Below are 13,961 nucleotides of genomic sequence, written 5' to 3'. Positions count from 1 at the left end.
TCAGCCCCTGGGATGATAGGCATGTTCCACCAAGCCCAGTACCAGGATAGATTTTATGTTTTAAGCATTTTCCCCCCAAAACAGTACAGTTCAAATGAGTTGATTTTTGTTCTTTTTCTAATCACCTTAACAGTTGTTCACTTGATATTATAATAATTATATTTTTCCTTTTTCATTAAGCGCTTTCTTTCTGCCATGGCCTGTACAAATGTCCACCCCACTAAGCCTCACAAGTCTTGTGATGCAGCTTGCTATGAGAAAAGTGAGATTCAGAGGTTAATTCCTGTGCTTGGGTTCACCAACACACAAACAGTGTAGCCAGGATTCAGTGAGGCCTGTGTTAACTGGGGACTTTCACTTCTCTAATGGTCATTGAGAAAGAGGCATCTAGAACAGGGCCTAGCACGCAGTAGTCCTCCTGCCTGCCATTATGTGTGTGTGTTTTTTTGTTTTGTTTTGTTTTGTGTGTGTGTGTATGTAGGGTACTTGGGATTGAACTCAGGGCCTTTTGCATATGAGGCAAACAGTCTGCCAACTGAGCTATATATCCCCAGCCCATATGTGTATTCTTTGAAGTGGGCATGGTCACGCAGACCAGTCATCCCAGCAACTTGGGAGGCTGAGACAGGAGGATTGCAAATTTGAGGCCAGCCTCAGCAATTGAACAAGACCCTCAGCAACTTAGTGAGATCTTGTCACAAAATAAAAAAGTTATTGGGGATGTATCTCAGTGGTAAAGCATGCTTGGGTTCAATCCTCAGTACCAACACCCAAAAAACTTATTCTGAAATTATTATAGAGTCACAGGATGTTGTAAAATACCACAAAGCTATTCAGTGTACCTCTTATCAAATATCTCTCATGATAATCTCCAGTGCTTCATAGAATTTATACCCTCATGCTCCTCTGCAGATACTCTGTCTCCACTCCAGGAACACATGGAAGCATTTTTGTTGTTGTTGTTGTTGCAACAAATTAGTTTAACATATTCTGAAAATTTATATGTTCTCTTTCATGTTTGACTTCTTTTGCTTAACTTTATATGCTGGGGATTTATCAGTATCATTGTATGTGTTAGTAGTTCAGGTATCTTTTCTTTTTTCTTTTTGTACGGGGGGTTGAACTCAGGGACTCTTCATTTAGAGACAGGGTCTCCCTGAGTTGCTCAGCACCTCACTTTTGCTGAGGCTGGCTTAGAACTCTCGATCCTCCTGCCTCAGCCTCCGGAGCTGCTGGGATGACAGGCATGGGCCACTGCACCGGGCTGTGTTGATTCTTTTAAAAATTCCTTTTGAACAAAGGGCATCAGACAGTTTGTGGTATTCTACATATTTCCTCCTACTACCAGCAGCACATAAGATCTAACTTAAGTGGTTATAATACAGATGAGGCGTGCTTGGTTCTCTCCAGATATCTGCCTTTATTTACTTATTTGCTGTTTCAAAAACACCATAGTATCTTATTGTCTAATTTTTTGAGTTCTTTGTATACTCTGGATATTAGGGCTCTATCTGAAGTGTGAGGAGTAAAAATTTGTTCCCAGGATGTAGGCTCCCTATTTACCTCTCTTATTGTTTCTCTTGCTGAGAAAAAACTTTTTAGTTTGAGTAAGTCCCATTTGTTGATTCTTGTTATTAACTCTTGTACTACGGGCGTCCTATTAAGAAATTTGGAGCCCGAACCCACAATATGTAGATCGGAGCCAACTTTTTCTTCTATCAGACGCAGAGTCTCTGATTTGATATCAAGCTCCTTGATCCATTTTGAGTTAACTTTTGTGCATGGCGAGAGAAAGGGATTCAGTTTCATTTTGTTGCATATGGATTTCCAGTTTTCCCAGCACCATTTGTTGAAGATGCTATCCTTCCTCCATTGCATGCTTTTAGCCCCTTTATCAAATATAAGACAGTTGTAATTTTGTGTATTGGTCTCTGTGTCCTCTATTCTGTACCATTGGTCCACCCGCCTGTTTTGGTACCAGTACCATGCTGTTTTTGTTACTATTGCTCTGTAGTATAGTTTGAAGTCTGGTAACACTATACCGCCTGATTCACACTTCCTGCTTAGCATTGCTTTTGCTATTCTGGGTCTTTTATTTTTCCATATGAATTTCATGATTGCTTTATCTATTTCTACAAGAAATGCTGTTGGGATTTTGATTGGCATTGCATTAAACCTATAGAGAGCTTTTGGTAATATCGCCATTTTGATGATGTTAGTTCTGCCTATCATGCCTGTCCCTCCCCTGCAGAGAGAAACTATGCACAGGGATGACTGAGAGGGATGGGCCCTGGCATCCCTGTGGGTGGCTCTGCCCCACAGTCCTGGGGGCTCCTTCTCCAGGAAGACGTCTTATTGACGGCCTCTGTCTTATCCATGTCCTGCAGGAGGGAGGCTCCACAAGGACCTGCGGCATTTTCTCAATCAACGGTTCCAGAAAGGGTCCCCGGATCACGAGCTGCAGCAGACCATAAGAGATAACCTCTACCGCCACGCTGTGCCTTGTAAGTCGCCAGACTTGGCATCTCACCGTGGGAGGGTGGGTGGGTGAAAAGTCAGGGGAATGCGTGGCAAGCTCGGCTCCTGAGTAACACCCAGGGTTCAAGCAAATCAGCATTGGACAGTGGGACAGCCGGCACAGGGTTGTGGTGTGCCTGGACTTGGCCTTGACTCTGATACTTACTAGGTTGCTGTCCTGGGCAAATTAGACCCTTTGGGGTATTTTTGGTGGTGGTTGTTTATTTGTTTGTTTTTTGGTGCTGGTGATTGAACCCATGGGTGCTTAACCACTGAGCCCCATCTCCAGTCCTTTTGATATTTAATTTAGAGACAGGGTCTCACTGAGTGGCTTAGGGCCTCAATAAGTTGCTGAGGCTGGCTTTGAACTCGTGATCCTCCTGCCTCAGCCTCCGGAGCTGCTGGGATCACAGGCCTGTGCCACCATGCTGGGCATTATCTATCTTTTTCTAAGTTCCCTTGTCAACTTGGTGGAGAAGACTTGTTCATAATACTAATTTCATGGGTCTGATAGGAGTGTTTTACTCAAGCATTTTTTCTATTGTGACTAAAGGACCAACCAGAAGAGGAGGAAAGGTTTATCTGGAGGCTCAGGGTTTCAGAGGTCTCAGTCCACAGACAGCAGGCTCCATTCCTCGGGGCTGGAGGGGAGGCAGGACATCATGGAGGAAGAGTGTGGTGGAGGGAAGCAGCTCACATGGTGATCAGGAAGCAGAGAGAGACTCCACTCTCCAGAGACAAATAGAGACCCCAAAGCCACGCCCCCAATGCCCCCTCCTCCAGCCACACCCACCTCCTCCAGCCACCACCCAGTTAATCCCATCAGGGGTCCATTCACTGGTTGGGTTAAGGCTCTCACCACCCAGTCATGTCTCCTCTGGACCTTCCTGCACTGTCTCACACATTAGGTTTTGGGGGTACACTTCCCACCCACACCATAACAAGGAGTAATGGGAGAGACCTGTAAAGCATTTGGTGAGGAGTTGCCGTGGCCTCCTTACCGATAGCCCTTGTTGTTATTAAGCCTGAGACCTGTAGGCTGACTGGCCTAGAGTGGGTCATCAGTGGGTGCCTGATGGTCTCTTGGTGTAGAGGGGACCTCGATGGCTCACCCATCCTCCCTGGGCTGCTTCTCCATCCAGCCAAATTTACAACTTTGTAAATGAGTTTTTTTTTTTTTTTTGAAGAAATGGTTTCCACAAATTAAAAAGCTCAAATTCCAGAAACCATTAGATAAGACCAAATCTGAGAAGGCAAGATGAAGATGCAGGACAGAAGAGCTCTGAAGGCCGGACTCTTGAATTAAGGGAAGGCGGGCGGGCCACTGTCTGCCTGCCTGGTAGATGATTGACAGCCAATTGTCCTGAGGATGCTCTACCACGCCCTTATACAGGGGATATAACATCGGTCCTGTGCAGCCCAGATTTGGACTGAAATTAAATAACTGCACATCTGCCCAGGACTCATACAGTTATTTAATTTCAGTCAAATTTGAGGAGAGAATGATCCTAGTTTATTGCTTGAAATTTTTCTTTCTTGTATTGTTTAGGTCTTTAAAAGGTTGAAGTATCTGTTCTTAGAGATATCATTTTAACTCCCCCTTGAAAATGGGATAAATTAGTGTTTAAGTTATCCTTTTTTTTTTTTTTTTTTTTTGGTACTGGGGATTGAACCCAGGGGTGCTTAACCATTGAGCACCATCCCCACCCTTTTTTATATTTTATTTAGAGACAGGGTCTCCCTGAGTTGCTTAGGACCTGCTAAATTGCTGAGGCTGGCTTTGAACTCACCATCCTCCTACCTCAGCCTCCTGAGCCATATAAATGGTTTTCTTAAAACATTTTTTTTTTGCAAGTAATATGCAAGAGTGCTAATGTTTGCTGATTGTAAAAATAACAAATGGAACTAATTTAAGGCTTTCTGTGCATTTGCAAAGACTTAGTAAGTTAGGACTGGGACCTCAGAGATGGGTTTCCAGAGCAGCCACCTGCCCTCCACTTCACCAACGCTGAGGCTCTCAGGAGAGAGGGATCCTCCAGGTAACTCGGCACAAGGCCCTGAGGTGGCCTCTTTGCACAGAGTGGCAGAGCTGTGTGTGACAGAAACATGTGATAACATGTTGATACTAACTCAGGGCCCTCCGTTCTTTTAGTCTTCCAGCCTTGGATATGAAAAGTAATCCCAGTATTATATTCAAGACAAATCCATTTATTTGGATTAATGATGATTCCTAAACATAATTACATGGGGTAGTAATGGTCATTCCATTTTCATGGATTAAGCAGCCAAGGCACTAAAGTAAATAAGCAAGAAAAAGGCCAGGTGTGGTGGTGGTGGTGGAATGCACCTGCAATCCCAGGGACTGCGGAGGCTGAGACAAGAGGATTGCAAGTTCAAGGCCAGACTCAGCAATTTAGCGAGACCCTGTCTCAAATTAAAAATAAATAAATAAATAAGTAGGGCTGGGGATGTGGCTCAGTGGTTAAGTGCCCCTGGGTTCAATCCTCAGTCCAATAAGTGAATAAATAAATATCTAAAGAAAGAAAAAAGTTTCTGGGTGACCAGGATTTGAGGTGTCTGGAGTCCAGCATTGGTCTGCCTCTGGCCCACGGCCAAGTCTTACTTTTATAATAACCCTTTGAAGGTGGTGACCTTTGGCATCCATTTTACAGGTGAGGCAATAGTCCCAGGAAAATTCCATGACCAGGAAGTCGCTGGTGTGGGTCTTTTTCGATGCTTAAGTGATCTTGGGCCGTTCACCTGGCTGTCCCATGCATGCTTCAGGTTGAATGCCATTTGCAGCGTTCGGTAATCGCAGACTCATGATTGTTCTCTGTCTAATTTCTCCCCTACTTAGATTCCAATTTAAGAAATGGGGATGAAGCAGATGAGCACACCATTTCTTGATGCATCTGTGGGGTTACCATGGTTACATGTTGGCATGCTTTCCCATTGAGTTTTTATTTTTTTCCCACTGATTTATTGGACCTGACTTGAAGCTAAACGGCTTGATTTTTTTTTCTTTTTTTTTTTTTTTTAGCTTACCACTATGTAGGAATTGGGGGCCCAAATGACCTCAGTCTTTGGAACAAACAGTGCAAAAACATCATGTTGGTCTTGGCTTAGGTAAAAGCCCGCTGTGTGGATATGGTGTGTGTAGGAAACCAGGAAATCTGGCATTTGGAAAGCGGAAATGGTGTTCCCACCACAAGAGGAAACAAGGACCGATTCATTTTATGTTTCCTCCATAAAGTGGGGAGGAGATTCAGTGGAGGTCTGTTTCGGGGGCTGGTGTGCCTTTTAGCAGGAGTGGGCGAGGGGGGACTGGGGGTTCTGTTCCAGGCGGGGAGTACTCTGGCTACACGTGTTTGTTTTGAGTTTTTTTGGTGCTTGTGACTAAGAAGCAGAGCTCTATCCCAACCTGTTGCCTCATGGAGGAGGAAGCCCTGAATTTGGGGGATGGAGCCTCCTGGTTATGGGGTACCTGTGCTGCAGGAGGCCCGGTTCCTGACATCCACACCTTCCAGAGCTTTCTGCCTCTGACACTCAGTGATTTTGGTGTTGGAGAAGAAGGAGACCTCATGAGCAGGTGCTTGTTAGTGGTGGTGAGATTTCTTTTCCTCTAAGCCGGGCACGGTGGTGCCTGCCTGTCATCCCAGCGGCTCGGGAAGCTGAGGCAGGAGGATCTCCAGTTCAAAGTCAACCTCAGCAACTTAGCAAGGCCCTAAGCCACTCAGTGAGACTCTGTCTCTAAATAAAATGTAAAATAGGGCTGGGGGTGGGGCTCAGTGGTTAAGCATTCCTGGGTTCAATCCCCAATACATATATATATATATATATATATATATATATATATATATATATATATATATATTCTCTATGTTTTAGAGGGCTTATGAGCCCCTAGACATGAAGAAATGAAGCTCCTTTATTCATAAATTGTTTTGTTTTCATCATGTGCATCTTGATGGGTTTCCCCACTCAGAATTCAGTTTTACCCTGATGCAGCGACCCAACTTGACTTCCTCCAGTCCCCACCGCTCCCAAATGCCACATTACTCACTTCGCACCCTCTGCAGTTTGTATTTTTTTGATTTCTAACAGCTTTGATGAGATGTGATTCACAGACCATAAAATCCACCCAGTGCAAATTGCACCCAGCACTGTTTCTGTGGTTCGTTATTATTCTCCAATTCCCTTCATCTGAGAACTTTTATTATTTCTACATTATGAAAAAGGTCATCTTGGTAGAAATTTGATTCTAATGACCACTGAAAATCACCGCCAATTTTTTTTTTTTTTTTTTTAAGGGAATCAAGAAACAGTTGCAGAATGAGTTCAAAGTTTAGGCGTGAAGTCGAAGGGCTGTTCTGCCAGCTCTGTGACCTGGTACGAGTCATGGAACCTCTCCAAGGCTCATGCATTGTTCAGTAAAATGGAAATAGTGGTCCCAGCTCAACTGTTGTGTCTCCAGTTACACACAGAATCCCTATGGAGTAGCTCTCATGAAAGGAAACAGGATCAGAGTGGCTAACTCCTGGCCTGAGGTCACACACATAGCAAGTAGCAGAGTTAGGGTTTGATTGGGTTTCCCAAGTTGGGTGTAGTTAACTATTAGAGTCATATAGAAATGGATTGGAATCATATAGAAATACACTGAGAGTGAAAATAAAAAGGAAAAACACATCTGCTGATCTTAGGGTCTCGGTTGTGTAGAAGGATGGGTGTTTATGTCTTAGGGGTGGAGTAGTGTCATTCATCAGACCTCAAAAATAACGTTGTCCTCTGATTTTCAAGCAGTTTACCAGCACACACACACAATAGAATTTTAAGAATGGTTATGCAGATTTTTAAAAATCTTTACATAATTTTCTTAGGACATTTAGATGAATCTCATTTTCCGTTAGGTCTTTGTATGTGGAAGGAAAGCCACCTCTAAACCAAGGGATCTGAAATGCATGTGCGCCTGTGACTTCTCTGCTTCCTCAGAATCATCTGATTACTGCCACTCCATTTGCATTCTCCGACCTGCCTACTCGGGACTCAGGATGTGCAGCTCATAGCTCGCCTCCTTATAACAGGCAGCACGCGCCTGTCATCCCAGTGGCTCGGGAGGCCGAGGCAGGAGGATGGCTTCAGCAACTTAGTGAGGCCCTAAGCAACTCAGTGAGACCCTGTCTCTAAAGAAAATGCAAAACAGGGCTGGGGATGGGGCTCAGTGGTCAAGTGCCCCTGAGTTCAATCCCTGGTACCAAATAAATAAATAAATAGGTAGATAGAAATATTAATAAGTGGCTTACTTTACTTCCTCCAATTTCCCAACCTTCCTATCTGAGCAATACCCAGACTTCTTTTAAGCGTTAGCCCAGATTTTGCTTTCTCTGCCCCGTCCCCATGGTTGGACCAGCCACCCTCCTGCCACTCCCAGATCCACCTTAATACATGTCCGCTGCCTGCTGCCAGTCCTCTCAGAATCTAACTTCAGTGAGTCCAGCATTGTATCTGCCTCGGTGGCCAATGCACCTAGCTTGGTGCCTGCCCCGTAGTTGGGAAAAAATGATGTGCCTTGTTTTGTGTATTTGCTGGTACTTACTGTCTGGGGGAAACTTCTGAGCCACCTTTGCACAGACTCTTGGAATAGAGGGCAGCTCAGAGACTTGAGCCCCAGAAAGGGTCAAGGAGGGCAGATAAGAATTTCATGATGGCCAGGCTCCGGAGGCTGAGGCAGGAGGATCGTGAGTTCAAAGCCAGCCTCACAGAAACGAGGCTTTCAGCAACTCAGGGAGACCCTGTCTCTAAATAAATTTAAAAAATAGGGCTGGGGATGGGGCTCAGTGGTTGAGTATCCCCAAGTTTGATCCCGGTACCCCGAAAAAAATTAAAAAAAAACATTTTTAAAAAAGAACTTCACTGATGACCTGCCAGTTATCCAACCCCAGAGCAAAGATGTCCAAGCTCCCGTGAACTTGGAGGGGGAGTGCCCGTTCAGAGCACCTAATTACAGTCTGGGTACCCCTGCACCTCCCACCGTGATCGCCTCCCTGTTTTAGGATTTCCTGTCCTAGTTGACAGCGCCTGCAATTGTTGCTTTGGAAGGGCTGCTTTTCCCATGCAGATAGATGCTTGACCTGACAGGGCTTGTCATTTAGGGCACTGCCGCTGTCAGGACAAGGCACAGCTCATGGCCGGTGCTGGTGCTCAGTCTCAGAACCCAGAGCATCACCCCTCTCCTGCCTGGCGCTCCTCTGGGCTGTGCTCTGAGGTCATTCAGAGGAGGAAAGGGGAGGCCGGTCTCGCTCTGCAGGGTGACACTTTGTTGATCCAGATTCCCCCCGATACCGAGACCCTTGTCACCTATCTAAGAGGTATTGATCGTGGACTTGAAAAGTAAGTTCACAACAGCATTAAACGTGTTTGATCTGCAGGGCGATTCAAACTTAACCTGCTAAACAGGTGATCGTGGTCTTCATTTATAAAAGAGGCTCTGGATTCGGGCAGGCAGCGTAGCCTCCGCTAACGTTCGGCCTCGTTCATTATTGAGAATGGGGCCGTGATCACCTCTGAGACTCTGAACCTCTGGTTTTGTCTTATGCACAGTTATGCCAACATGGCTTGCCAGACATCGACTCATTCTGCCACCGTCTTGATAACAAGCCCCGCGGGTAACCTAAACTAGACCTTTGATCACCAGGAAGCGGGGGCTGAAGAACCAGATGTGGGGGGCCTGCTGTGTGATGGAACGTGTTTCCCTGTGCTCAGCTGTGCTGGGCGCTGGTGGGATGCCTCTGGTCCTAATCCATGAACTAGAGTTCTGCAGGCCCTCGGAGGACTGATCCGGGGAGGACTTCCTCAGTGTGGCCGGAGTCAGCACTGTCTAAAATCAGAAGGAGCTTTCAGCCCAGCATGGTGACGCACACCTGTCATTCCAGTAGCTCAGGAGGCTGAGGCAGGAGGATCGCAGGTTCAAAGCCAGCCTCAGCCACTTAGTGAGGCCCTAAGCAACTCAGTGAGACCCTGTCTCTAAATAAAATATAAAAAGGGATGGGGATGGGGCTCAGTGGTTAAGGGACCCTGGGTTCAATCCTCAGTACCAAAAAAAAAGAAGACTGACTGACATCTTTACCTGTGGCCTATCCTGCCCCTTGGTTACAAGGTGGTATTATTCCAGTCCAGGTCAGTGACTTCTGATACTCCGTCTTGTTTACCTTTTTTAATTTCTTTTTCTCATCTTGTGTATTTTTTCAGTCTTTCTCCTTCAAGACTCTGTAGATTGATTTTTTTTTCCTTTAAATCTACCCCCAAAGTATAAATTCTACATTAGACAGTCACCTGTCACTTACCACTGTGCCAGTGGTGTCTCAGCAGTGCGCAAGAGCAACATCTTAATTCTACTAACAGTGCAACTGTTACCTCCTCTATGAGGTAAAGGGGGACCAGAGGGTCTGAAGAACTCCTGACGTGATGTTTTATAGTTTGAATATTAATGATAAAAAGAGAATAACCAGTAGTGTTTCTGGACCACCCCCAAGTACCGCAGGAACGCTACTAAACACCGCCTGTAATCCTCTTCACAGTCTCTTGAAGTGTAAGTTATAATACCCATTTTCCAATAAAGCGAAGTTGAAAGAGGCCCCAGTCATACCCTTATTTGGAGAGCTGGGTTTGATTCCCATCTGTCAGATCCCCAGGTCTCTTTCTTCAACCGTAGGATCCGACCGACACTGGTCCCATCTGCTGGCTTACTGACCAATATGGCGCCTGTCATGGCATAGGACCTGGGCAGACAGGGTCGGTCTCGCCTCCATCCATCTCCCGGAGCCCCTTCAGCACCCTGGGCCTGACCATCACTTCTGTGAGTGTCTGGAGCTTGAATAGAGGTGTGGAGTCTGGAACGTTCTGGTGTGGAAGGCCTCAGGGGCCTCCACCTTCGGTGGTGTCTTTGGTGTGGCCAACTTTTGTGTTTTCTGGGATTTCATTGGGTCATCACTGCTTCACTAATGTTTATGGGAAGTACACAAGCGCCAGCCTGGCTCCAGAGGCCTCAGAGTGCATCTTCTATTTTAAAGTCCCCCCGGGTAGATGACCCCTGCCTCTTCCCACCCTCCTCTTCTTCCCTTTCTAGCATGACTTTCCAAGCCCAGCACCCTTCAAGATCGCTTTAGATTTTGGACTTGGGGTTTTCTGTTGCTATCGCTGAATTTCCACGGACTGGGGATTTTATAAAGAAGAAGAATCTATTTCTCAAAGTTCTGGGGGAGAGGAGGTCCCATCTCAAGGGATGCCAGCATCTGGCAAGAGCCTTCTTTCTGCATTCTTCCATGGTGGAGGGTGAGAGAGAGCAAGAGGAGACCCAAGCCCATTCATAACAAGTCCCCACTCTCTCCATAAACACATTAGTGAACCGATGAGGGCAGAGCCCTTATGAGCTAACCGTCCATCGACACAGTGGCCTTGGGGATTAGGTCTCCGGCTCGTACACTTTGGGGGACACGTTTCACCGTAGCAGCCTTATTCATATGAAGATTCTCGTTCCCCTTTTTTTATGGATAAGCCAAGTTTTCAAGAAACGATCTCCCGGCATTTGTGATGTAATGACCCAACACTCAATGCTAGGCGAGATTACAGTGAGATTAATAATCGAATGATGTAGCCCATAATAGGCAAGCTTGAAACTGCGCATTCTCTGCGTATTCCTGGCATCAGCTAAATCCCCAATGTTCTTTTCCTTTGTATTTCCTATTACATCTTGTTAACCCTAATTGCCACCGGAGAGTTGCTGAGTGCTTAGAGTCCTCGTGGCAGAGGAAAAAGGGAACAAATTTGCAAACTTAAAAGCTCATAACATTGGGATTGATGTATATGTGTCTATTATTAACAGATTCAAATAAACATGGCTTGGCTGGGTTTTTTTTTTTTGAGAGGGAATATGGGAATGCTCTTGGGGTTTAAACCTAAGGATGCTTTACAATGAACTACATCCTCATCTCCTTAAAAAAAAAATTATGTTTTGTTCTTGCTAATTTGCTGAGGGCCTTGCCAAACTGCTGAGGCTAGCCTCAGACCTGCAATCCTCCTGCCTCAGCCTCCTGAGTTGCTAGGATTTTTTTTTTTTTATTCCCTCTAAGGTTCTCAGGGGTGTAGAACATGGGAAAGGAATAGAAGTTTATGTGTAATTAGAATTGATGCAATTTATAGTCTTCTTATAAAAACATGTTAGACCACGTTTCGCCACTTAGCAATATCGTGTATCATTAATTGAATGCTTACTATATTCACCAGGTACTGTACTAAGTGATTGACTGCAATAGTGTGTGGTTTTTTTTTTTTTTTCTGCATTGGGTATTTTGAATGTGGCAATTATGGTGTCCAGGGATTATAGGTAAGTGGCTTTGCCCAAGATCTTGGTTTATTTCTCTGCCTCCAGTCACCTTAAAGACCATTTTTTAAATTAACCTATTGAATTTTAAAAAGAGTCTTCTCTTAATAACATATGGATCTCTCCTTGGCTGGGTGTAGGATACTAATATATCTATTTGGCAGCCGTGTTAATTTATTTAATTGCTTTATAATTTTAGCTGACATTTTTCATCAAGATTTGTTGCAATTATAAAGCCATTTGCACTGCAATTTATGAAGCTCCATGAAAGTTTTCATAGTATCCTTACCTCCTATTATGTTAAGAGAAGAGTTCACCATTTTAGTTTCCGAAGAATCCTTTAAGTCAAGAATTTTTATTTGTAGCAGGGGGGTACTAGAGAATGACAGTTTGCTTTACCACTAAGCTACATTCCCAGTCTTTTTTTTTTTTAACTCATTTTTCTTTCTTTTTATAATGAGCCATGTCCTCACTAAGTTGCCCAGGCCGGCCTCACACTTGCGATCCTCCTGCCTCAGCCTCGCGAGTTACTGGAATGGCAAGTGTGCACCACCACACCTGGGGCCCCACGTCATCCTTCTGTCCGTTCCTCTTCCTTTCCTCCCTCTCTCCTTCCTTCCCCCCATTTCCTTGCTCTCTTTCCTTCCTCCCTCCTTCCGCTGCCAACCTTCCTCCAGTTCTGAGGGCACAGCGTGGGGCTGAGCCACAGTAATGGGGAGCCAGCCACATCTGGGTTCCAAGAAAGACCCTTTTCTAAAACACATTGAGGGGTAAAAATACATGTGGTCAGTTATGACGTATCTTAAGTGAGAAGCTTGATTACTTGGTGGAGACATGTACACCCACACATCCATCCTTGCATATGTGCATGTCTGTCCGTCCATCCATCCATCAATCCATCTATCCATATATATATATATATAACTGTTTTTCACATCAATACATGGAATCCTGTAGCATTCCAGGAGCCTCCTCATGTCTTTTCCTATTAAATAGCTCTCTTATCTGTCCAACTATCCATCTATCCATCTGCATGTCTGTCCATACATTTATTCATCTATCCATTAATCCATCTATCCGTTAATCCATCTATCCATCAATCCTTCTGTTCATCCATCTAACCATTTGTCCACCCATCCATCCATCTGTCCATTCATTCATTTGTCTGTCCGTCCGTCCATCCATCCATCCATCCATCCAGGAGGATGATGAGTTCAAAGCCAGCCTCAGCAACTTAGTGAGGCCCTAAGCAGCTCAGTGAGACCCTGTCTCTAAATAAAACATAAAAAGGGCTGGGGATGGGGCTCAGTGGTTAAGTGCCCCTGAATTCAATCCCCAGTACCAAGAAAAAAAGACTTCTTTTTTCCGTTGGATTTGTCTCTGTGCTGAGGAACTTTACTGGGGCAGGTTGGTTAGCCTCCTTAAGTGCCATTATACAATGGGACTCGTCAGACCTGCTGTATAGGCTGAGGTGTGGTAGACGTGAGGAGCTGTATGTTAATCCCTAAGCACACGGCACTTTGTGCCAGGCACAAAGAAGGCACGGGCGAAGAATATCTAAATAAAAAAAAAAAAATCTATCCTTGTATCCAATGAGCAGCTCATGAAGATATTTTAGCACTTTTCCTTCCTCTCTCTCTTCATGTGCTCTTCTTTTTACACTGATATAAAAAGAAAGACTGTGGCCACGGGCATGATACATGGTAGGCTAAAGGGCTTGGCTGGTTACAAGACACACTAGAGGTCACACGAGTTCTCCCAAGAACTTTGTCTTCACAATGGAGACACACGAGAACCAGAGTGAGTTTCTTAAAAAGAGGTGAAGAGGAGGAAATGTACACTGAGCACCTAGTTAGACAGCGACCTGCCTTGGGTATGGGTGGGGGACATGCGGGAAGAGGAGCTGGGCTTTGTCTCCCACTTCTCCCTCCTTGGTCTTTCAGCTTCTCAGAATATCAGTTTCCTCATTTATAAAATATCTCCCTTAAAGGTTGTTATGAAGCTGGGCATGGTGGTGCACGCCTGTCATCCCAGCCACTTGGGAGGCTGAGGCAGGAGGATCACAAGT

At 45.1% G+C, this 13,961-nt stretch overlaps 1 protein-coding gene across 20 annotated transcripts in view; it reads left to right on the top strand.

Annotated features, from left to right (window-relative positions):
* Magi1 (membrane associated guanylate kinase, WW and PDZ domain containing 1) overlaps positions 1–13,961 on the top strand; it is a 595,279-nt gene that overhangs the window by 353,797 nt on the left and 227,521 nt on the right. For 19 of the 20 annotated variants that reach the window (XM_078038623.1, XM_078038624.1, XM_078038620.1 and 16 more), the window contains one exon: positions 2,388–2,504. The exons of the other annotated variant lie outside the window; for it this stretch is intronic. In XM_078038623.1, coding sequence (XP_077894749.1) covers positions 2,388–2,504 — 117 coding nt within the window. The remainder of the gene's footprint in view (positions 1–2,387; positions 2,505–13,961) is intronic. 20 annotated transcript variants of the gene reach the window in all.

Source organism: Ictidomys tridecemlineatus, chromosome 2 (genome assembly GCF_052094955.1).
Source record: "Ictidomys tridecemlineatus isolate mIctTri1 chromosome 2, mIctTri1.hap1, whole genome shotgun sequence".
Taxonomy (NCBI): domain Eukaryota; kingdom Metazoa; phylum Chordata; class Mammalia; order Rodentia; family Sciuridae; genus Ictidomys; species Ictidomys tridecemlineatus.
This window is presented reverse-complemented; position numbering and strand designations above follow the sequence as displayed.